The 23127-nt window shown below is 37.7% G+C and overlaps 2 protein-coding genes across 2 annotated transcripts in view; one reads left to right on the top strand and one right to left on the bottom strand.

Annotated features, from left to right (window-relative positions):
* Positions 1-6730, bottom strand: part of LOC121328124 (serine/threonine-protein phosphatase 2A regulatory subunit B'' subunit beta-like) — a 34015-nt gene extending 27285 nt beyond the window's left edge. Inside the window, exons 1-2 of the mRNA XM_041272626.1 lie at positions 6638-6730; positions 5229-5693 (exon numbers count right to left, since the gene is read on the bottom strand). Coding sequence (XP_041128560.1) covers positions 5229-5597 — 369 coding nt within the window. The 5' untranslated portion in view covers positions 5598-5693; positions 6638-6730. The remainder of the gene's footprint in view (positions 1-5228; positions 5694-6637) is intronic.
* Positions 6731-14154: 7424 nt separating this feature from the next.
* LOC121327499 (SH2 domain-containing protein 1A-like) lies at positions 14155-22410 on the top strand. Its single transcript, XM_041271569.1, has 4 exons — positions 14155-14288; positions 16020-16080; positions 18198-18339; positions 22049-22410. The coding sequence occupies exons 1-4, from the start codon at positions 14155-14157 to the stop codon at positions 22072-22074; spliced, it is 363 nt and encodes a 120-aa protein (XP_041127503.1). The 3' UTR covers positions 22075-22410.
* The last annotated feature ends 717 nt before the right edge of the window (positions 22411-23127 follow it).

The following is a 23127-nucleotide window of genomic DNA, read 5'->3' as shown; positions in this document are numbered from 1 at the left end:
TATGCAGGATCAAAACAGCTTTAACAAACACTGACATACTGCGGGCAAATGCCTCTTTCGTCACTCACAAATATGAAATGTACAACAGTTGTTCATTTACAGTATGGTCACAGCTACCAAAAACAGTCTAGAAAGACTGAAAACACACCTCCTTCACATTTGTCAGCACTCAACAATAGCCTTTGCCCAACATAAAAATATCACAACAATGTCAAAATGTAGCTGTAGATGTTTGTGGGCATTAACGGTATATTTAAGTACTTGCCAGACTACTGTGGAGAGCGAGAGAGAGAGAGAGAGAGAGAGAGAGAGAGAGAGAGAGAGAGAGAGAGAGAGAGAGAATTTAATGTTATGTATAGTAGGACTACAGTACAGGTCAGACTGATTAATTAAACCATTAACAATTAAATAAAGTTCTTCCTTCAATAAATGTGGATTTGTTTTAATAAAGTGATCAAAAAGAAGTGATCTGAAATAGAAATGTAACCATTACCGTATGGCCATATTACAGTATGGGTATTTACCTCTTAAAGACCCAAAACCTGAACAATATATATCAAAGCTGCTCGTAGAACCTGTGACGCATCACGGCCTGCCAGAGAGCACAAAAGCTCAACAATTTACAAAGGCTAGAGCTAACACAATTTAAAATCCAGCACATGAAAGAAAACATTTTAAACCCCATTAACCATTTGCAGTCTTATGTCAGACCAGGTACAATATTATAATTTTCCCTTTCCAGTCCTGTGTCGGACCCTGTCTGACATAAAAAAGACGCAAAGCACCAGTCGTTTTTTAACTCTGGAAAAAGCTAAGAAAATCTTTCAACAGCCGAGTGACCCTGATGGGAGCTGAATGAAGGTGCAAAAAAAGGGCGTATGCGATAGCCCCCTGCACCAGAGATAACACAGACATAAACAAAGGAGAGAGCTGTTTCTGCATCCAGCGCTCAAAGAATATCAGACATCTGCAGAGCTTTTTTTGAGATTTTACAGTAATAAAATAATGACTTGGATCGTATTATTAAGGAGTTTGGATCAGGAGTGATCAGGAGAGGATTTATCAGTATGCACGACTATTAAGAGGTATGTGAAAAATACAGCGAACAAGGGGTGGGGCTTGGCTGGAGATACAGTATTGAGTGTCCTTTTGCGATTCAGTGCCTTTTAAACCTGTTTTATTCTGAAAAAATATATTTTAAACAGCGTGTGTGAAAATAAATTGACCTGACTCACATGACAAGCGCTGAATAAATGGACTGCAAAGGGTTAAAATGACTGACTGGATTTTCTGGTGCTGTGATCTGTTAACATAATGGCATGACAATTGTGCAACAATTGATTCATATTTTGCTTGTGCATGGTAAGTTTTATTTGCAATCTCATCAAGCTTATTATTACTTAGTATGTGACGTCCATAATTCTTATTTGGGCAATTGTTAATAAGAAAGGGTCAACATTTTTATTCCATAACATATATTTAAAAAAAAGTTAGCTTTGCAGAAAAAGTTTGAAAAAAGATATAATGTAGTATACAACTTTCATAAAAACTTTACCAAGATCATGTTATGGACGTGACATATGACTTTATATAAACACCATTACTTTGAATTACTATAAAATGTTCCCTTTTCCAAGGAAATGTAATATATGTTAGCCTTTATGCATAGTTCAGGGGCGCTGGAGAGGGCTCTCCATCTCTCTCTCTCTTTACTTCCAGCTCTAGCCGCATGTCGTCGCGGAAACCAGCAAAAAATATTTATGGGTCGACGCAGCTCCGCCTGTTCCGCCTCTAAGCTCTCCCCCTCTTTGCCAGCTCTCCAATAGCCTCACACCCTGCATGCTACGTCAGCCTCCGGGCCGGGGGCGGGCTGTGGCTCCCCTCTTCGCTGTCCCGTCTGTCAATCTCTCTGTGTGTGTGTGTGTGTGTGTATGTATATCTATCTATCTATCTATCATATATATATATATAAAAATATAAAAATGAGAACGACTTCCTCTTGCGTTAGTTTCTCCTCCTCAGCTTCCCTTTCTATTCCGTATTGCCCTGCACAGGGTTCCCCACTAGGGAGAAGTGAGGCTCACTTCCCTGGCCTTGGGGCTGGACTCACTGCCCTTTGTCGATGCATCTCAGGTTCTCCTGTGGAGTCAAAGGGGACCCCCGGCCACAACTGTTCTTTCGCAGCTCATGCGCTTTGCCTCGCCTGCTGGCTCTATCCTAATCCTACTCTTACTCTGCCCGGGCTCAGTTCTTCAACTCGCTCCGGCCTTCTAAACATTTCCCTTTTCCCAGGTCCCTGCGGGTACCTCTCCGTACCCGGCCTTAGAAGCCGAGCTTCACCTCTACCACGAGGGCGACTCCTGGTGACAGGCACCTGACTACCCTTTTTCTTTTCCAGGTTCTCCAACCATACTCGAGAGCCTTTCCAACCCCAACGCAGAACAAAGGGGACTCTTTCCTATCCTGTGTATTTTCCAGTTCTCCAACCGTACTCGAGCATGCCTCTTCCCTCATGGGTAGACCGAGTCTCCCAGACCGACTGAGAACGCTTCTCCAGTCCTCCAAGAGTGAGGGCCTGTCCTATCCTATTTGTCCCATCTCCTAACACTCCCAGCCTCAGCCCTTGCAAGCAACCGTGAATATTAACTTGGTATTACATACCCATCGAGTTCAAATAGGGCATAATTACAAATGTATAACTAAAACATTTATCCCACAATTAAAACCTAAAAATGTAAGAAAGTCAGACTTCTGAAAATGTTGCTTTTTTATTTAACAGTAACTTTAAATGGCTGTAAAAGTAGAGAAAAGGCACAAAGAAAACAAAAATACAGCATGTACAAATATACACCTTTTGGTAATCCTGGGTTTCAAAGAACAGTCTACTGTAGATTATACATTTGTAAGCTACCAAGAAAAAAAAAAACATTTAGAGAAAATGCAAATTTAAATATGATTATTTTGTTATTAAAAGTAACACGGCAAGCTAAAAAGGTTTCAATTAGAAATGTTTAGATGGCGGTGTCAAAAAGCTGATCCATCTCCAGCATAATGTCAATATATAGAGACAAAACTGCACAGCAAAAACATTTTAGCTGTCTGACTAGCAGAGCCTCCTCGACAAACTTTACTGATTTTCAGAAAGTAAATATAAGGCTAGTGTTTGTGCATACAGCTGCCAGCCCCAGTCACTGCCATCACATTTAAAATTATGACATTGCCTTATGTAATATTTGCCTTAAACAGCTTTAGATAACAATCCAGCTATTTCGCTGAATTAGTCCAAATTGGTGCCATTTTATGTCGTCATTTTTTACAGGCAGAAATACTAGAGATGTGCATGCATTGGAGTTTAATTGAAGGCCTTAAATAAAAAAAAAAAAAAAAAAAAAAAGTTCTGTTCCTGGTTACACGATCGACCGTCCTAACTGGGTTCACCCTAACCTGTGACCAAACACACCCATTGGCTCAAACTTGCAGTAGTTTGTTTTGTTTTATTGTTAGATCTTGCCCAAGGAGCTGAACACTGAAAATATGAAGTTTCCAGCTGAAATGGTTTACGAGAGATCAGTAGTTTTAAGTGCAGCAGTGGTGTGTTTGCAAACTCATTCAAGCTGCTCTCACAGGGAGTCATACTTGAAACCTTCACAAGGCATTTTCAAGAGGGTTACCTCAGAGTATGTCAGTACACAAGAAGAAACAAGCAAATGTACAGTATTTAGATCAACTAAACACTTTCAGAAATAGTGTGGAGAGAATTCAGCACTAATGTCTTCACACCCTCCAATATTTGAAAATTCAACACAATACACAATCTGAAACAGTGGTGCATACAGTACTGTAAGTTTTAAACCATAGAAACAAATTAACTGGTAATGAAAAAGTTAAATGCAATTTTTCATTTCAGTGTACAGAAGTCACAGAATGTACAGGTCAAGTAGCTATTCCATTATAAAAAAAACAAAACATTTTTAAACAGAAATCAACAGCACTGTTGCTAGTGATACTGGTAACAGGTGAGAAACCATATAGTCGATGTGGATTTCTGAATTGGAGATTTTGTTTTCTGTTTCTTATTTGACTGCTATTTTCACAATTTTTTGTGAACTGTAGTAGCTTTCTGAGTTGTCGGTTAGTAGTTTTGCAATATTACCAATATTATATTCCTTTCACAAAAGATGGCACAAATTGCTCTTTGGAGTAAAGATCACAATAAATCTGACCAACAATTCAATATTTACTATCAATTTATTTTCAGCTTTAAAGGAATTACCATGCAGAAATTAACTTGCACATTGCCACATTCTTATTCCCCCCATGTGTATTGAATCCTATGTAAGAACACATGTGCATTTTTTTGTTTCTACTTACTGAAGACTGAAGTTGTTTAAAAGATGTCAATATAAAAAATAATGTATGCAAAGTAGGAAAAATGTCCTTAAAATGAGCAGAACTGCACAAATGGAAGAAATAGTTTCTGCAATTATACACGACAGTTTCTTAAAGGTGAAACAACTTTCATAGTAAATATTTCATTTTTGGCCGCCAGGTGTTGGAACATGTTCCATCTTATAAGCCCTCTTTCCATCAATGTACCAAGCAAGTTTCTATTTGTTCCCATCCTGATAAAAACACAAGGATCAAGCAAGACTTTAGACAAATTAATGTTTAAAGCTAGGAGATAGTGCTGAACAAATAAACTTATTTTTATCATAAGACAGACAAAATGAAAACTAGAATAGTTAAATAAAATAAGGGGATAATTTTTTTAACATGAATGAATGAAAACCACCTGTAAGTACTATCTTAAGCATTTCTATACTACTGCCCTAAAAAAATGTGACTGCGACTGATGAGACTTAACCATGCAAATCACGTAATCATGTTATTGTTTGAATCCAAACACTTCCTAATTTAGTGTGTACAGGTGTCTGTAGTTGCTGTAGGGGAAAGGGCACTGTGTCCGCAATTGTTGTGAATAGACATACATTTTGATGGGCTTTGTGGCAAATGAGAAGGGCATCCTCGGTAATTGCAGCATGGCTGGTGTTAATTTTGAGAACTGCATCTGACCTTGGCTTGGATTGACCACAAACACACACACAAGCCTCTTATAAATAAGGTACACAATTAAAAAAATCAAAAATAACATGTATATATATATATATATATATATATATATATATATATATTATATATATACATATATATATATAAAATATCCTTACCAGTTTAGAACCTATTGATCGTCGTACTGTTCTATTCTGACCCACCCTCGGACTGCCAGTGTTACCAGATGGTAGTGCTGTAGTAATGGGGGAGGGAGGACTGGAAGGAGCACTTAAAGAAGAGACGGCTTTATCAGTCACCTTCTGCTTCGATCTGAAATTGTTCTTATTTTCACTATAAACTAGAGGCCTGTTGTCTTTCAAATCCCCTTCACCACATTCAAACCTCTCTCCATTCTTGATCCGTTTGAGGTAATCCTTGAGCATCAACTGGGTGGCTGTTTCACTCAACCAGTTTAGAAAGAGTTCATCAACTTTCATTTTCAGGACAGGTTGAAGAACAGGTGCCGCAGGCATCTTTAACTTCATTTACTGTAACTGAAGATCTCAAAAGAAAGGAACATATAGATACAATATTCCGCTGGCAATCTGAAAACGACTTCAGCCTTTTAAATACATTTTGCCCTGTTGAACAGATAAAACAACAAATACAATTAGAAAAAGCTTTAGTTTTACCACAATACACATTGTAAATCTGAAAAAAGAATTCAGTTTTCAGATAATCATTTTTTGTATTTATTGGGCAAGTTATCTATCTATCTACACAAATACATACATAAACAAAACAGTGATGTTAGAAAAAAGGCATCCATATGCATTTGTGTGGAAATAGGAGGACCTGTATTGTAATTTCTGGATAGGTAAGCACTGCAAGACAAATTACATGGTGTGCATGTGTCCACTGTAAAGCAGGATATGGTTTAGACAGATACTTGTGTTAATCACTGTTAAACTGTTTTTACGTTAACACTTGCATGGCACAGGCACTACACCAGCAGGTAAACACTGCATGTTTGTTCATTGCGATTTCCGATATTCTATTCCTGTCACTAAAGTCAACAAACAGTTCAGTTTGGGCGTATTATCACCAGTTTACTTTAAGTTTAAGGGAGCACCTATTTTCAATTCAAATAAGATGTACCGGTATGTTTCCTGATTCTTTACATGAACAATAAACGAACACAAATACACAAACAACACTGCTGCTGTGTCAAGTCACTGTTATTATAGAGTGTGGTGTTTCTTTTTGTTGTTGTTTTTACTTTTTTATAGGGACACTACTTTTAAAATGAAAACGTTCACACCAATGTTTAACTAGGACCAGCCCCAACATGCACACATTTGACGTGGATTAGACAGCATTTAAAATATTCCCACAAAGAAAGTTTCAGACAAGCCAGTACTGCGCAAGGCCTAGCTTAGACTAGAGACAGTACACAATGAATGCAAACAAACACCACCGTGGTCATGCTGTCAATGCCCAGCCCAGTCGAAAGGGGGTTCTGAAACTGTAACTCTTGCTTCTAACTCTAGATAAGGATAATTGAACGTATATTCTTTTTGCCTACCTGTGTTTTGTTCAAATAAGATTCTTCAAGCATTCAAACCAACGCGGTTCACTTTGCACTCAACTCTCGTTTTGTATTTGGTTATCGGGTTACAGCCCATGTATCGCGAGGAAATCATTTGTCGTGGTTACCATAGTGAAGTTCTAGACACGGCAGTTTAAGACTAATTAATTATTCAAAGCGAGATATGACCTCCGAATCTACGTTTTTTAACGTCAACATTGACAAACCTGAACTCGATAACTTTTGACTGATGTATACTTGCTAAACATAAATAAAGTGAACGTGCACTTGATCGGTAGTTAACTTACTGAAGCCGAATTCTTAGTGAGTATAGCATTCTTAGTGAGTATGTGTTGCAGAAAGAGTATATGTGCGGCTAATTTACAAAAATAGATTAAAATCATACCTAATTAAAGCAATTGTGACTTTAAAAATAAATAAATAAATAAATAACATTCACAAATTCATCCAACAGGATCTGAACCTGTAATTGCCTAGTTGTGCACTGTTGCACCAGAGCAGCAATACTGTGTTTGCTGACTGATCTAAGAGGAAAATTGGGTTCCTCTCATGATACCAGTGTATTACTGTACAATAAAAAAAAAACCACACCATTAAAAGTATTGTGAAATAACATGTGAAGTGCATCTGAAGGACAAACGCCCTCTTGTGGTTTAAGTATAAACACTCAGTTCATTACCAGTTTATTTGTGTATTTAGGGCATGAGAGCTAACAGAAGTTGGATGACACTGACAATAACCGACCAGCAATACACAGGAAAGTATTTTTCTTTGATTACCCTGCAGAGCATTAGTTAAGCCTTTTGTGAGGAATTATAAAGTGGTCTCCTTGCAATATAGTACTACAAGAAAGGCTAATTGGTGTGTTGTTGAACACTAGAGTGGAATGATCATCTACTGGGGTCACTGAGAAAATACCAAAGACATATGGGAGCAAACAAATCCTCTTACATTATCCATCAACTAAAACGTGTGAGACAAGTACAAAAACATGAAGGTTGTAACCATACTCACCCATTCACCCATTTAAGTCACAGTATGTCATGTAGGCACATTGCCTTTATGGAGTCCCAAATAATTAAATAATATGAGTACATATGAAACAGTACTTTTTAAGTGTTCTCCAAATACATCATTCAAACCATATATTCAGTCTTAGCAAAAATCCCAAGAGGTTTATTCAATTGACTCAAATTGTGGTTAAAATAGGATCCTTTTATGTACCAATGACCCTTTTCTAGGGTACTTTTGTATTGAAACATATGTAAAACACCTGGGAGGGATCCTATTGCAATGGTTTAAACAGGCAGTATTTAAATCTGCCCCTGTTTAGATGAATGTATGAGACCCCATGGAAACTACACATGATCAGCTTGATCTATAAGAGAACGTGCCAAAGAACTAAAGATAAGTAAGGGGTTTGCAGCATTACCCACATCCTGCTGATATGAACATATTCTTCACTGTATACACTGATTTGACAAAGAATGGGAACCAATCTGATCATTTTATACAGGTATTTTAATTATCTAAATCGTGGCAAATCTTAGCAGCCAATGCCCTAACCATCTCTAATGCTGAAATATCTAAGCATATTTTTTATTGTATTTTGTGATGCTGAGAAAGTGATAAAAAAGAAAAAAAAAAACCATGAAGCGAAGACAAGGAGGAATAATATTGCACTAAAATGTGGCAATACTTAGATCAGCTACTCTGAAATAGATCCAATAGTTGCACCAAAAATGTATTTTTTGGGAAACTTGGCACTCTTCTAAAGAACACATGTGTATAATCACCCATCTATAGTGAATACTATGAAGAACATTTATATTTCCCTTGTTAAATCAGCCTGATTTAAGAAACACTTTTCTATTTAAAAAAAAAAAAAAAAAAAAACACTTCTAGTCAGCCCTTACATTTGTGGTTATAAGCACGATAGACGCTTTAGCTTTGATAAAAATCCCCCAACAATTACACTTCCTCTAGAGAACAAAAACTACTTCCATTTAAACATATAAATGTTTTTATTGTTGTGGTGATAAACAAAAAATAATAATAATCACAGTTTGTGCTGAGCATCTTAAGTTTTCGGTGGGGGTGGGTTTATATACAGTATATATCTATATAATGCTGCTTTCAACCACAGACAATAACCTCCCAAAAGCTCTCAACAATAAAGATATGTAGCATAGCTTCAAGCAACCGCTTTTGTGGTTGTTTTGAGTTTTGGGCTACACAATCATCTAGGTGGGATGCAAAGTGACATACTTTACAGAGACCAATAAGAGAGCACAGCACTAATTTAAACCGCAAATGAGTTTCTATTTCTTTTTAATGTCTGGGTACAGATCTAAAATATCACAGTTATCTTAACTAATGTATTTGTCTCCTTGTTTAGAATGGCATTACATATCATTTTCGGTTTCAGTCATCACAACCTGGTGACTTTTTAAAGCTAAGTTAAAATGGCTCTCAAACTTCTTTAAGAAAGGTTAACGGCTCCACTTTTGTCACTAAAAAGCTGCTTTGAGACCACAGGGGTGCTTCAAACTTCAGATTTTTCAGTCACCAGGATGTGCTGACTGAAACAGAAAGTGATATACAAAGACAATCTTAAAAAGAATAATAATACATTAGTTAACATAAATGTTTCATTTCAAACCTGTACCAAGTTGCTATTTTAACCCAAGTTTTAAAATGAGATAACTAATATGATTGTTTAATTCCCCCACCAGGATGCTCATGAAAACATATTAGAAAAAAAAAAAAAACGCTGTTTCTCATTGGTTTATAGCTTTACTATACAAGTAAACACACATATAGAAGTTAAAAATAATATATGCAAATTCCATGGGCCCTATTTCAAACCAGTGCAAATGCACATTTTCGTTTGCAATATAACACTTTGAAAGGTAAAAAGCTAGGAAGCTATGAATTACGCACCCTGTTGATATAACTATTTCAGTCAGATGGGTAACGTACTTTGTATAAGATATAATAATCAAGGCTTTTTCTAACCATGGTGCATATTGGGTAGCAGGTATTGCGTATATTGGGTAGCAGGTATTGTGTATATTGTGTAGCAGATACTGTGAATATTGTGTAGTACGTATTTGGATCCCACCTGACTGCACCATACAGCATGAGAAGTTTTTAATAGCAGTTGCACTATGAGTGAATCTCCAGTGAATCAAGTAAAAACAAAAGTCTGACAAGCTACAAAAAAATGATCAGGGACTTGCAAGAAAGATATTGGTTACACTATAGTTTTGCAATATACAGTAGGCACCCTTCACAGAAAACAATTATTCAAAGTCTGTCTGTAGTTTGTGTCTGATACAACATGAAACATTACTGTACAGCTTGCCTTACACATTGGGAAAACTTAATATATTTGGTACACAGAAAGAAAACATTTTCAACACCCCATAGATTATGTGAAGCCAGACAAATGAAGGGCCGGGATAGATGCTGCTTTATCACTGAAGTTAGTAAATGTATTTTCTAATCTAACAAAGATTAAAAGGACTGTATACTCATATGCTTATATGTCTGCGGTTTTCAGGAGACGCGTTACTGGACAACCAATTGAGCATTTAGGCTCGCCCTGTGTTGAGCTGATTGTCTGGGGAGGCTGCGCGGAGCTCAAAAAGCTAATATGTCTCAGCTCGAGGCTACTACGCGGCCATTGCTATACAGATGCTTATTGGTATTGATGAGGCGAGTATCTGCACCAAGGTTTAACTACTATGGAACCCTTCAACGGTCAACCCATCAGAAAGAGGCTGGTGTCGCTAGGAGGATGTTGGGACTTCGGGAGCAACAACAGTAGATTAGTTTAGGGGAGGTTGGTCCCAAACAGTGCACAGAATGGGTTTTCTTAATGTAGTAGATTCCTGGAGTTGGACGGCTCTCTTAGTGAGACTAACACTCGCCTTGTGTGGCAAACTTTAATTTTTAGCTTTATTTTGTTTGTTTTCTTTATTAAATCTGAGGGCTACCATTGTTGGCACCCTAGTGGAAGCACCTGTGTTATTAAATCTCTGCCTGTGTGGCGTGTCAACACCCAATGCTTTGTGTCTTCCTCAGTATTATTCAGTGATGACCGACACACGTAACACTTCCCCCGGTTTTACCATGGTTCAGTGAAACCTTGATTTATCCAAACTTCGGTAACCTTTCATGCTTGGCTGCTATCTTGTATTAGAAAATACCCTTCAATAAATAACTAGGCTCTTTCAAAGCGTAAAATTACGTCAAAATAAAGTGTGCATACTTTTGCCTCAAACATAAGTTTCTTTTTTGTTTTGAAGTCACTTATTTGTATTCTGACGACATGGAGGTGTCTTTGCCCTACAACTGTGTGAAATGACATCACAGTTGATGATATACATGGGCCACCATGATTGAATGCAACTATCAAATGTACAGTATCATCAAAGGGGTACATATTGAGAATGTTTTTATGCTAATACTGGTAATTGTATACTTGTATTATTGAAGTTGAAATTAAAAACAATTGCTAGCTCACATATCAACATTTTACTTAAGTGTTGCCAGCTGTCCTGTAGGTAGTGCCTGAGGGATATATTATTGTTGTTAGTGGATAGTAAGCAGACCATCATGTTTTAGGTAATAAAATACAACCACCACTGCACAAAATGAGGAGACACAACTCTTGAAGATATAAGCCATATTAAATATTCTATCTAGAATATGTGATGAAATAGTATGTTAGAGTAAATAACAGAGCAAAATGCAAACGTTGGAGAGCATTATTTAGAGAACAGTTGATTCTACAATATATGTTACAAGTAATGCTGTTTCCAGATCTACTAAGCATTTGCAAATTGATGTTTTTACAGACCTATATATAGCTATTGTAATTAAGCAGGGCCTCTTAAATTAACCTTGGGGCCACCCTATACATCATTAAGTTTTGTAACTTTTTTTTTTTTTATTGAGTATTAAAAGGACACTATGTTCTTATTTAACCATTTGGGTCCTTCTTGCTTTCTTATTTATAGAACAAAATAGGGTTTTATTAAACTCTTAGATATCAACTCACAGCACCGTGTAACAATTTTTTTTTTTTTTTTTTTTGGTTCCTGGGAAGTAAGTGTTATTTCCTAATTGCTTATGCCTCAAAAGTATAGAAAATGGCTATTATTCCCCACAAACTTTGCTTTTGTGACCAGGACAGTGATATTTTGAAATTGACCTATTTTCCAGAACCTTCCAGATAGATTCAGTGCTGAGTAAACTTGGAGTAACTTCTAGAACTTTGTAGAACTTTCCAGTAATATAAATAGTAGTATAAATACAGGGGCCTTAAGCCCATCAGTTCAGTTTAGTTCCAGCTGCCTAAGTGGATACATATCTGCATTTTTCTGAGATGGCATCAAGAGGCTGCAATGATGGCATTCCTGATGGGTCTCCAAGGCGGTTTTACCAAGTTTCCCTGCTATCTTTGCCTTTGACAGCAGGGACACCAAGGCGCACTACCACAGGCGTGATTGGCCACAGAGGACCGAGTTCTCTGTGGGGAGGAACAACGTCAAATGAGAGCCACTGGTGGAACCCCGGAAGGTGCTGATGCCACCACTGCACATCAAATTGGACCTTATGAAACAATATGTCAGAGCTCTACATCAGGAGTCAGCAGTCTTCAAGTACCTTCAAGACTTCTTCCCTAAGCTGTCTGAGGCAAAGGTCAAAGCCGGTGTCTTCGTCGGACCACAGATAAAGAAGATCCTGGAGTGCAATGAATTCCCCAAGAAGCTCACTAGTAAGGAGAAAGCGGCTTGGAACAGCTTTGTCGCAGTGGTTCGGGGCTTCCTGGGCAATCACAAGGCCGAAAACTATGTGGAGCTGGTTGAGACTCTGGTGAAGAACTATGGCACAATGGGCTGCAAGATGTCCCTCAAAGTCCATATCCTTGATGCTCATCTTGATAAATTCAAGGAGAACATGGGAGCGTACTTGGAGGAGCAAGGCGAGCGCTTCCACCAGGATATACTGGACTTTGAACGCCGCTACCAAGGACAGTATAACGAGAACATGATGGAAGACTACATTTGGGGGCTGATTCGTGAAAGTTGATTTACAGCAATGGTAAATCCCGAAAAACTACTCACTTCTAAATCTTTTGTAATCATTTTTGTATTACTTTATTATAAATACATGTTAATTTGGATTCATATGTTGTTTTTTTCTGACTTTATGTGAACGAAAAAACATTTCAAAATATCACTGTCCTGGTCACAAAAGCAAAGTTTATGAGGAATAATAGCCATTTTCTATACTTTTGAGGCATAAGCAATTAGGAAATAACACTTACTACCCAGGAACAAACATTGTGTTACATAGTGAATCATATTGGTTTATATAGTGTCACAGGATGAAAAGAAGTATGCTATTATTCACAGAACTGACCAATAGTCAGTCTGGCAGTCAGTAGTCAAATGCCTATTACTCTCTGATATCATACATTTAATGGACCTGATATTGGCAGAAAAGTATTGCCCTTTGAGTTGAATAGGTCACGTTCAATGAGCACTATGCCTGTTCTATTTGGAAGCTGGTATATAAGATTATAGGCTCCTCTGTGGTTCAGCACAAACAAAATAGGAGTTTAAAAGAAAGCCCAATGATTCTTTATACAAAGCTCACTTTTGAAAGTGTGAAGAGCTGTGAGCAGAAGCTCTGGTGGCACTTTCTTGACTGTACCCAGTGTACTGGACTGCACAGGTGTGAGCAATAACACAATGCATACAGACTTAATAAAGTAGAACTGATAACATAGATCTTGACACTACAGTCTGGGTGGCATAAAAAAAAAAAACAGAGATGACTTTCTTCTCTGGAAAGTTAATCATATTTTCTTGAAAGCCCTGTTCACTAAATAATATCATTGCACCTTGCTTTGTCATTGTTTTGCTTTTTACCTATTTTGAAATTATTCTCCGCAAAAAAAATAAATAAAAAAAAACACAAACAAAAGGATACATTTGAGTGAGTTGGTTATTTATATACAGAAAAAATCAATTATAAAATAATATTTATCTTCAATCATTTGGAGGGAATGTGTTGTTGAACTACACTATGTGAGCTATGGCACAGAGAATGTTAGAAACAGAGATGTGAAACTATATATATATACGGCGGTCGGTATAGCAAGTTGCGTGCAAAGCAATTGGTGTGAAATTTTGGAAAAGATATGCAAATAGCAAGCTGAGAAAAGTGACAAAAACTAAACACAACGTTTTCCTGCCTTGCACTTTCATCTATAGCAAACCTACTGCGTGCCTCAGGAAGTTCAGCTGAAGCAAACTATTGACACAGACGATCACATACATTCACCAGAGCTCTTAATTTCTGTCAACGCACACTTCCCCTCAAACTCAAAATATATATATATATATATATATATATATATATATATATATATATATATATATATATATATATATATATAGTACTTTGTTCAAATCATGTTTACTTCAATATACTATGGAAAAATAAACAAAGACGAAACGGAGAGATTACTGGAAAAATATGGAACCGAAGGGAGCTTTTTAGTTAGAGACAGCGAAACCGTACCAGGATCTTTTTGTCTCTGTGTTCGGTAAGTGAACAGTTTCAAATGAACAAATCCTAATCCCAATGGGAAAGCAGAAGTTATTTTCCCATTTGCTTAATATAATAGGTATACAAATGTAGTTAAATATGTTTTGTTGTGAATCGAATGTGTATATTATATGCTATATTATTGCCCAAATAGAACAAGATAAAAATTAAAAGTTTAAATCAGTGCAAAAAAATATCAAACTGTTAAACAGGGCAAGACAATCATTGATTTTCCTATGATAAAAAAGGACGGTGGAACAGCTTCATTAAGAAATCCTAATGTATTTAGTAACCGGTGCTCCTACATTATAAAGAACACGCGAAATTTCTGTTGTTGTTGTTTTTGTTTCTTTTACCACATATTTTCCGTGTTTAAAAAATGATCAGCTCTGGTACTCTGGTCAATTGGTAGTTTGCTAGTTTTCAATTTCTCTTGAGACTCGAGGAGCTCTAATGCTGTTTTTTGACTGGTTTTGCTCGTACGGCAAAATAAATGTAACCTACCGCTAATGTGTGTGTGTGTCTGTGTAAATTGCGACTTTTTTGTTTAACTTCAATGGTTTTCAGATTAGCTTCGCATTCAGATTAGAGTTTGGGGTTGCCATGTGTATATATAATAAAATGCGTTTAATAATATGTAGAACTCATAAAGTTACAGTTCAGACATATCGGGTTTTGACACGGATTACTTTACTATAACGCTTCATTGTTTACCGATTACAATACTGGTCTTCGGATCTGATTACACAAACCAAAGGCATTTCAATATATCATCCACCACGCTGACCTTGTGTAAAAAAGCGGAATATTCTGATGAAATCGGGGCTCCTTTTCTATGAATAAATGATTTTATTCAGCTCTATAATGTAGAATGTCTTCGGGGAATGGAAATTGAACTAAAGGTTGCTGAAGGCAAGTGAGGAAATTAAATTTTATCAAAATCCCAAATCCTATCCCCTATTAGAACTTCAAATCCAACCATAGGGAATCAGAAGGTCAAAGACAATTCGATAGGAAATGAAAATGGAAAAAGATGCACTTTCACAACTCCCCTTTATTTAACTAAATCCTCTGGAAATGCTGCCACAGTTACTGTCACAGTAACGATGCATGCAGTATCTGAACTTGATAGGAAAAATGAACATTATAACATTGACGTAATGCAGCGTTATAGTGGGATAGTTTCCACCTATTAAATTAAAACATAACCCCTTAAACGCCTTTGCTCGGGTTAGGTTCATGGATGTTGTTAAATAAAGTTTGTTGTTAATGTGTTTTTTTTTTTTTTTTTTTTTTTATGTAGGCTAATGTTTGTTTGGACTGGATTTTTTTTTTTTCTTTTAAACAAATAATGCACTTTCACACAGCTATACCTGCTTTATTTAATTGTTTATGTACATAGATCTAATTATTATGTATAAATTGCTATTATTTATTAGGATTAGGATCAAATTTAAAAAAGAGCAATAATAATATAATAATAATAATAATAATAATAATAATAATAATAATAATAATAATAATAATAATAATATTACACGTTTCATATCCAGCCAACGGGGTTTTGCTAAAATCAGAAGCCTTTGTTAATTATAATTCATATTATGGTCAGATGGGATTAAATGTATGTATAGAATAGATGGGACATGCCTGGGATGTGTGTATTAAGTGGATAGTTCTCATTAAAAAAAATAAAAAAGACGTTAATCTTCAACTGCTTCATTCACAGAAGAGACACCTTTGTCTATACCTACCGGATTATCCAGACCTCTGGAAAGTGGGCAGTAAAGGTAAGACACATATAGCAGCAAATTAAGTTTATTAAGGACGGCAATATTATAGCAGTGGCCAATTTTTACAATTTGAATCAGATAGTTTATAACATTAACTCGATGGATTAAAATATATTACAAAATAATAAATGTACACACGTAACCAAATTGAACAGAAATCTTTATAAATCTGTATTTGGAGGCTGAAACGAGGAAAACACATTAGCAGACTTTAAGCGGTCTTTTCATGATAATTTGATGACCCCGTGTACAAGATAGAATTAATCTAATAGCGTTATGTATTACAATGACCAACAGTTAGATTTTAACCCTTTCGCGCATTCTTTTTTTAATCGCTAGAAAAGGGTGTTTTAGACGCATACTAAATGTTATTTAATTAATTTAAATAATCACCTAGTAATAATTAAAAACAAATTGTTATACAGTACTATTATATGAAAAAAGTATAAACGTTTTGAAAATGGTGCCCAATGCAACCTATACAATATTGTGTATTGCACAGTGTATAGTTAAATATCGATAATTACACAGCGTGGCTTTTCTATGTATTCAGTTTACCATGGTATACATGTTTTCAGTTGGTTTTCTTTTTTTCTTTGTTTGTTATTTTTTGTCATTTTGTTTACAGTTTATTTCGTTTTCTTGTTTTTTTTTTTTTTTTTTTTTTTTTTTTTTTAAAGCGTACCTCTGCTATAAATCTTAATGTGACTTCACTTTAAAAGCACAAGTTAAGCTATCTGATATTTATACAAATAATTTTCAAATGGTCATGTCACATCTATAGGGTCTACTATATATTGTCCTGTTTGTTTGTCCTTTATGTTCCTGTAATACATGACGTAATGTTTTACTGTGCCACACCACTAGCTAGCGGGTGAGGGTGGAGGTGGGGGGGTAGTGCAAGTTGACAGTCTGTGCGGGCTCATCAATCCTTGAGATGCACTTGCAACCCCAGAATGCTGTTTGTCTGGACAGAGAAATGATGGCCGGCCTTTGATACCCTCTGGGAGGCCCTAATCCAGTTGCCAGTTTTCACCTCCATTCCCCAGCCTGTCATTCCTGCTAGACACCGATGCCAGTGACAAGGAGATTGGAGCCACACTGTTGCAAATCTGCCCAGCTCAGGAGATGCTTGGGACGGGAGCTGCTGGCGGTGATCTTTCCGGTCATCCACTTCCATCACTACCTCTGTGGGCTTCCAGAGCTGGATCAAGCAGCTGTAGGTGTTTAATTTCTCAATCCAACAAAGAGCAAGTGAGTGGTATGCAAATGCGGGTGCCCCTTTCCCGCCGAACCTGTGCCAAGGACGGTTGCACACACTGCAACAAGAGGGGGACTCAGGAGGCGGAGCTCACGCTGGCTGGGGTCGAAGAGGACGCAGAGAGAGAGGGCAGGACTCAGGTGATTTCCGGGACTTCCGGGAGCTGGTGCCAGTGGGGGGGCCAGAGTGGTGCCGGTTTCAAGAGGAGGACCCAGACCTCCAACCTGTCCTGCCGTTGCTGGAGGACCAGCAGGGGACATCTTGGGAGGAGGTGCCTCAACAATTGGCTGCAACACTAAGGCTGTGGGTGCACTGGATGGGCCTGGTCATGAAAAATGGTGTGCTCCAGTGGCATTGAAGGAGCCGGCAAGAGGAGAGATGAGGTGGCAGATGCTGGTCCCCCAAGCGCTATGGCTGGAGGTGCTCAAAGCTCATCATGGAACACCAGGTCACTTTGAAGTCACCAAAACCCTGAGATGGCACCGGTAGGGTTTCTATTAGGGACAGTGCTGGAGGGATGTTGAGGACTACTGCCAGCACTTTGATGTTTGTACTGCTCGCAAGGAACCCATGTATCGGTCTCATGCACCCCTGCCCTGCTCATGCTGGGGTGTGTGCTCAGCACACTCACGGAGATTGTGTTTGGCTGACACGCCTGCTGAACCCCTGGTCCTGATTACACTCGACGGCTACAGGACGGACTGGTGGAGATAGTGTTGTACTTCATAAATAATATTTTCTATGCTTTCTTCTTAATACTATAATTTTTTTTTTCATCAAGATTTGTCATTCTTGGTTTATGAATGACCAATCATCTGTCTCTAATTAAAATGTTATTCTTAACGTATTGTAGGCAGAGCCAGCAGTGACGCCTCAGCTCTTTGAGACCTTGGATAAACTCATTGACACGTACAGAAGAGCAGTCCCAAGCACCATGGCTCCCTTGCTTTATCCCTTGGACAAAACAGCTCTAAACCACAGCAACCAAAACAAAGGTAGGACTGGTGTTGTTCCCTTTTACCAATGCATCTAAAAAACACTAAGAATGGGAACTATTACCTTCAACAAATGCACAGAGAAATATGGTTTAAGGAAACCAAAGCAATTTTGTGGCTGCTTTATTAGCAGTAGCAACCTTGTCATATGCCCCATTTCGTTGTTTCGTCATAATGAAAATCATCAATCAATTCTTTGCTTGTGTTTGTGTGTGTGTGTGTGTGTGTGTGTGTGTGTGTGTGTGTGTGTGTTTTAATTCTATATATTCATGTACAAAATTTGATTTTTAAATATATATATATATATATATATATATATATATATATATATATATATATATATATATATATATATATATATATATATTTACTGCTGCTTCCACTGCTGGTACCTGCTCATTTCCTGAATTGTAGGTCACATGGAGTGAACTTGAACCCTAGAGCAAGGAAGTGATTTTGTTTCAGGAAACAACAGCAGTATTTATTGTGGTGCTTGTTTTTGTGTTGTTAAAAAGCAGCTCCATTTTGTCCATGGGCAGGTTTACTATGCTCTTCCACTGTTCAAGCTTCTTTCCATTCTACATACTTTTCCAAGGTTGGATGGAGCACCCATCCTGAAATATATATTCTTTGAGCCACACATTAAAATAAAACATTGGAATTAAATAATACATATAGAGCTGATATCTTCAGCAGTAAAATAACAAATGTCTCAATGTTTATTTGCTTCAGCCATTATTTATAGTAGGCTGAATTTCCATATTGACTTTTCCCTCCCAGTTTCTTCAATGTGGCTGATATAGGAGTTCTACAAACTATAATGTAGTGTGTTTAACATTAGCATTTTTGTTAATTTTTGTTGATTTCTTTCTTAGATAAAGTGCTCAATAATGAGGTATACACATTAGATCTATAATAACGTTACTGTGCGTTATTTTAAAAAATCATAGTACTTACGTTGGTCTGTTTTAATGATCTAAACAGTAAAAGATCACAATAAAAAACAAATGTTTCTAATTAAGGCTGGGATGATTCAACACATTCTAGTGTGTTTACACTTAAAACTCCGACCTGAGCTGGTTTAGAGTCAATTGAATTATAAAATTAATATCAACTGTGCCACCCACTTACACTTGATCAGCTCGCTAAAACGGTTCTGAACCTATATATTCGTTGGCATAGCTCTTGAATTAAAGAGCATTTCCTCAGATATGTTATATCCACCCACACACACACCTGATATACCCTCTTTTATCCTCCTTCAGACCGACACAGAAACACAAAGTTACAAGTTATGCGAGGCTCAGAAAATCAGCGGCCTCTGAGCTTTAACAAACAACAGTATAAAAGATTATTACAATCCTCACCCAATCTGAGTCCTGTACAGCCGCATGGGGTTCATGTGAACAGCACCTGGTGACCCAAGTAGACTGTCTGATCCAGCGCCACGATCCTGCTGCACGGTGCAAGCAATTAAGTCCCGCAAGTTAACAGGCTGGCATAGTCCAAGTGCACAGCTGAAACAATTCCAGCGTGCAATAAAGCCATGGTCTGCCTGCACCCGCAGCTACATAGCACCTCCCCTTAGTTCTCCTCATCTTCAAGGAGACAAGCAAAGTCCCGGAGGTGGCAAGGTGGACGTCTGTGGTGTTGTGGCCGATGAAAAGTGACAGCCGCTGGGGTGCCCCCAACCGCTAACAGCTACTGACTGTCAGCGTGACTCATCCCGGCAGGCTGAATGTGAAAGTCCCGGGAAAAGGTGAGCCTGAGGGCCGCGCCCTCACTTTGTCAACTATTAAACTGCTCCACCAGTCCATTGCTCTGGGGGTGCAGCAGACTGGTGTGGTTCTTATGTATCCTGAGGTGATAGCACATCTCTGCAAAGACCTGGGACTCAAATTTGCACCTCTGGCATGAGTACAGCTCCTGTGGTACTCCAAAACAGCAGAAAAAGCCTTCCAGCAGTACCGGGCTTGCATACGCATCTGGCCACTATGTGAGGTAGTCTATAGCTACCACAGTGAAGCGGTTCCCCTGATCAGACTGTGGAAAGGGACTTAGGATATCGACCCTGAACCATCCTATGGGCTTTCCAGCTGAAAACTGCTGCAGTGGGGGCATGTGACCAGCCCAGAGGTCCCTTCCTTGCGACACACTCATCACAGCGCCTGCAGAAATCCTTCACATCCTGATGTCAGCTGCCCCAATAGAATGCCTGTCAGAGCCACTTGAATGTTTTGGCAGCCCCAAATTGTCCTGATTCCTCTTTTATCCTCTTTTACCCTCTTTTATCCTCAGACACAGAAGCACAAAGTTATAAGTTGTGAGGCTCGGCCAATCAGTGCCCACTGACCTTTAACGAACAACAATGTAAAAGATTATAATGGTCCTCACCCAATCAGTCCTTTACATCCTGATGGGGTTCATGTGAACAACACCTGGTGACCCCTGTGTAGACTGTCTGATCCGGCGTCAAGTGAAAACGGTGGCGCTACTCCTAATAAATGGAGGTCCTGCTTATACACCTCACTATACTTTAGGGAGGGATCAATCCCTGAAGCAATCTGTATTCCTCAATAGTAAACAAACCTCGACTCCGGATACACGCTCGGTCGTCGGTGGTTTCGTTTTCTTCTGGAGGTTCTGATCTCGGTTTGCCCTCATGACGATCGGAGCCTTTTAGCAAGATTTTTTGCCTAATTTGTCCGAGTAGCATGGACGATCATCAGCCTGTTTTTGCAGCAGCTCTGAGGTGTATAAAGCAAACATTTTATACCTGATGCCCCACTGGAACACCTACCTGCTGATTAGATTCCACAGCTAGGAATCAACCACAGCAGGCAGGCTGTCCCAGGAGCATCAGGTAATTCATTATTTTTTTCCAATAATTACACACATTTTACACAACACATCAACATATATACACACAACCTACTCTTCATGCACAAGGCTCCTGCCCTTCCACAGTGACCAAGAATGTGTGAATAAAAATATCAAAACAATCACAGTTATGTTGAATAAGATATTATAGTGATAGATACCACACAAGAGGCAGCAACAATATAGTTAATAGTTAATAGTTTTGTTATTAACTCAATAGCAGGTTCAGTAAGACTTTAAAGCTATTTGAAGACATGATATCATAATTTCTTATTATAATGCTGGTTATATAATATAAGCAAAGTATGAAAAATTAAAAAAACACACATTGCACAGATATGGTGTTATTGAGAAACAGGCAGCTCTTTGTGCTGCTGAAGCTAGGTTATACCTTCTTCTTTCTGCTACATATCTTAATTAATATGTTAAGTGTTGCAAGGTGTAATGGCTGTACATGCAGAGAATATTTGAAAGCTCAGGGGTGCTTTTAAAGTTGTGAGTTTTTAAAACTCGACCGAAACAGAAAATGATACAGAGCAAATCTAATCAAGAAGACTGTGATATTTTCTTTTTTAAGTCTACAGTTCTGCTGCCTTACAGACTTCTAATTGCAATGGGTTTGATTTGTTTGTGCCAACCTGTGTGAAGGCTATCTCATCCATCATTCTCATTTGTTTGCTCCTAGAAAGGGATGTAAAGAGTGTTGCGTTCTTGAAAAACAGCATTTAACTGTAAGATTTGTCTGTTCCTCAATACTGCACCACACTAACAGTGGCATGCTGAACTGTTACTGTTTGCTATTAATCTTTTATATTCTTTTGTTTTACAGAGTCTGACTATCTGGAACTGTGCTAGACTGACATCTTTGCAACATAAATGCTCAAAAGCTCAAAGACAAGCAACCATGTACTCCCGACTTGGACAGAATTTATCTTGCTTATCATCCTGGACTGAAGTATTTAGATGAAAACTGACAAGAATGGACTCAATTTCACAGCAGACAGTTTGTCGTTGCTAAGTGGGTAGTTGTGGCTGTTTACCTCAAGCTAGTTCCACTGTATATGGAAACCTTTCTATTTTTCCCTTTACTTTAAATAAAAAATACTTTTTGTAAAAGACCATTGTAACTGTACTATTTGTAGAAAGGTGACAGCTATTTAAAAAATAACATCATAATAATAATAATCTCAATTGGATGATGAGTTCATAATACTGTAGCTTGCATGGGAGATACTGACATCAGCATAAGACTCGTCCTGACTCTCTACTACACAGCTTGCTCTTTAGTTGAATGGCAAGACGTCATCTTAGAACCGTTGGTTTTTTTTTCCCAAGTGTAGGAAGTAACGAAAAAGTAAGTCAAATTAACCGCTCTACGGTGCCAAGTAATGTGCAACGTTTTGAAACTTTGAATAGTCAAAGTTTTGACAAGTAACGTTCACTACAAGACAACACGAGTCTATTCAATACTACAGTACTGATATCATGTTTTTACCCTAAACGGATTTAATTCAGGAAAATAATTTATTTCAATGGTTCCAAACTTTGAAAATCAAGCCCGGGAATCGTATATGAAAACTATAGTGACTGCTATAATTAAAATTTTGTTAAAACTTTAAATTCAGTCAATATGCTTATGTAATAAATAACTAAAATTGTTTTTATACAACTAAGAATCTTGATTCTTAGAACTCCAATGTTTTACAAAGTGATAGCACTATCGTATAAAACATTGAATCGGAGAAATAAAACAATGCATCCTGTGTGGTTATTGTGGAGAAATTAAGCTGCAGATTTGTGGGCCTGATAAAGCCACCAACATTTGTTCTCATGAAAATAACATTCTGCCCTTGCACCTTTAGAGTATTGTTATTCAAAAAAAAAAAGTACATAACATTGTCCCTGATG

This window comes from Polyodon spathula, chromosome 15 (genome assembly GCF_017654505.1).
Source record: "Polyodon spathula isolate WHYD16114869_AA chromosome 15, ASM1765450v1, whole genome shotgun sequence".
NCBI lineage: Eukaryota > Metazoa > Chordata > Actinopteri > Acipenseriformes > Polyodontidae > Polyodon > Polyodon spathula.
Note: the sequence above shows the minus strand (reverse complement) of the source record. Positions and strands in the feature narration are given on the sequence as shown.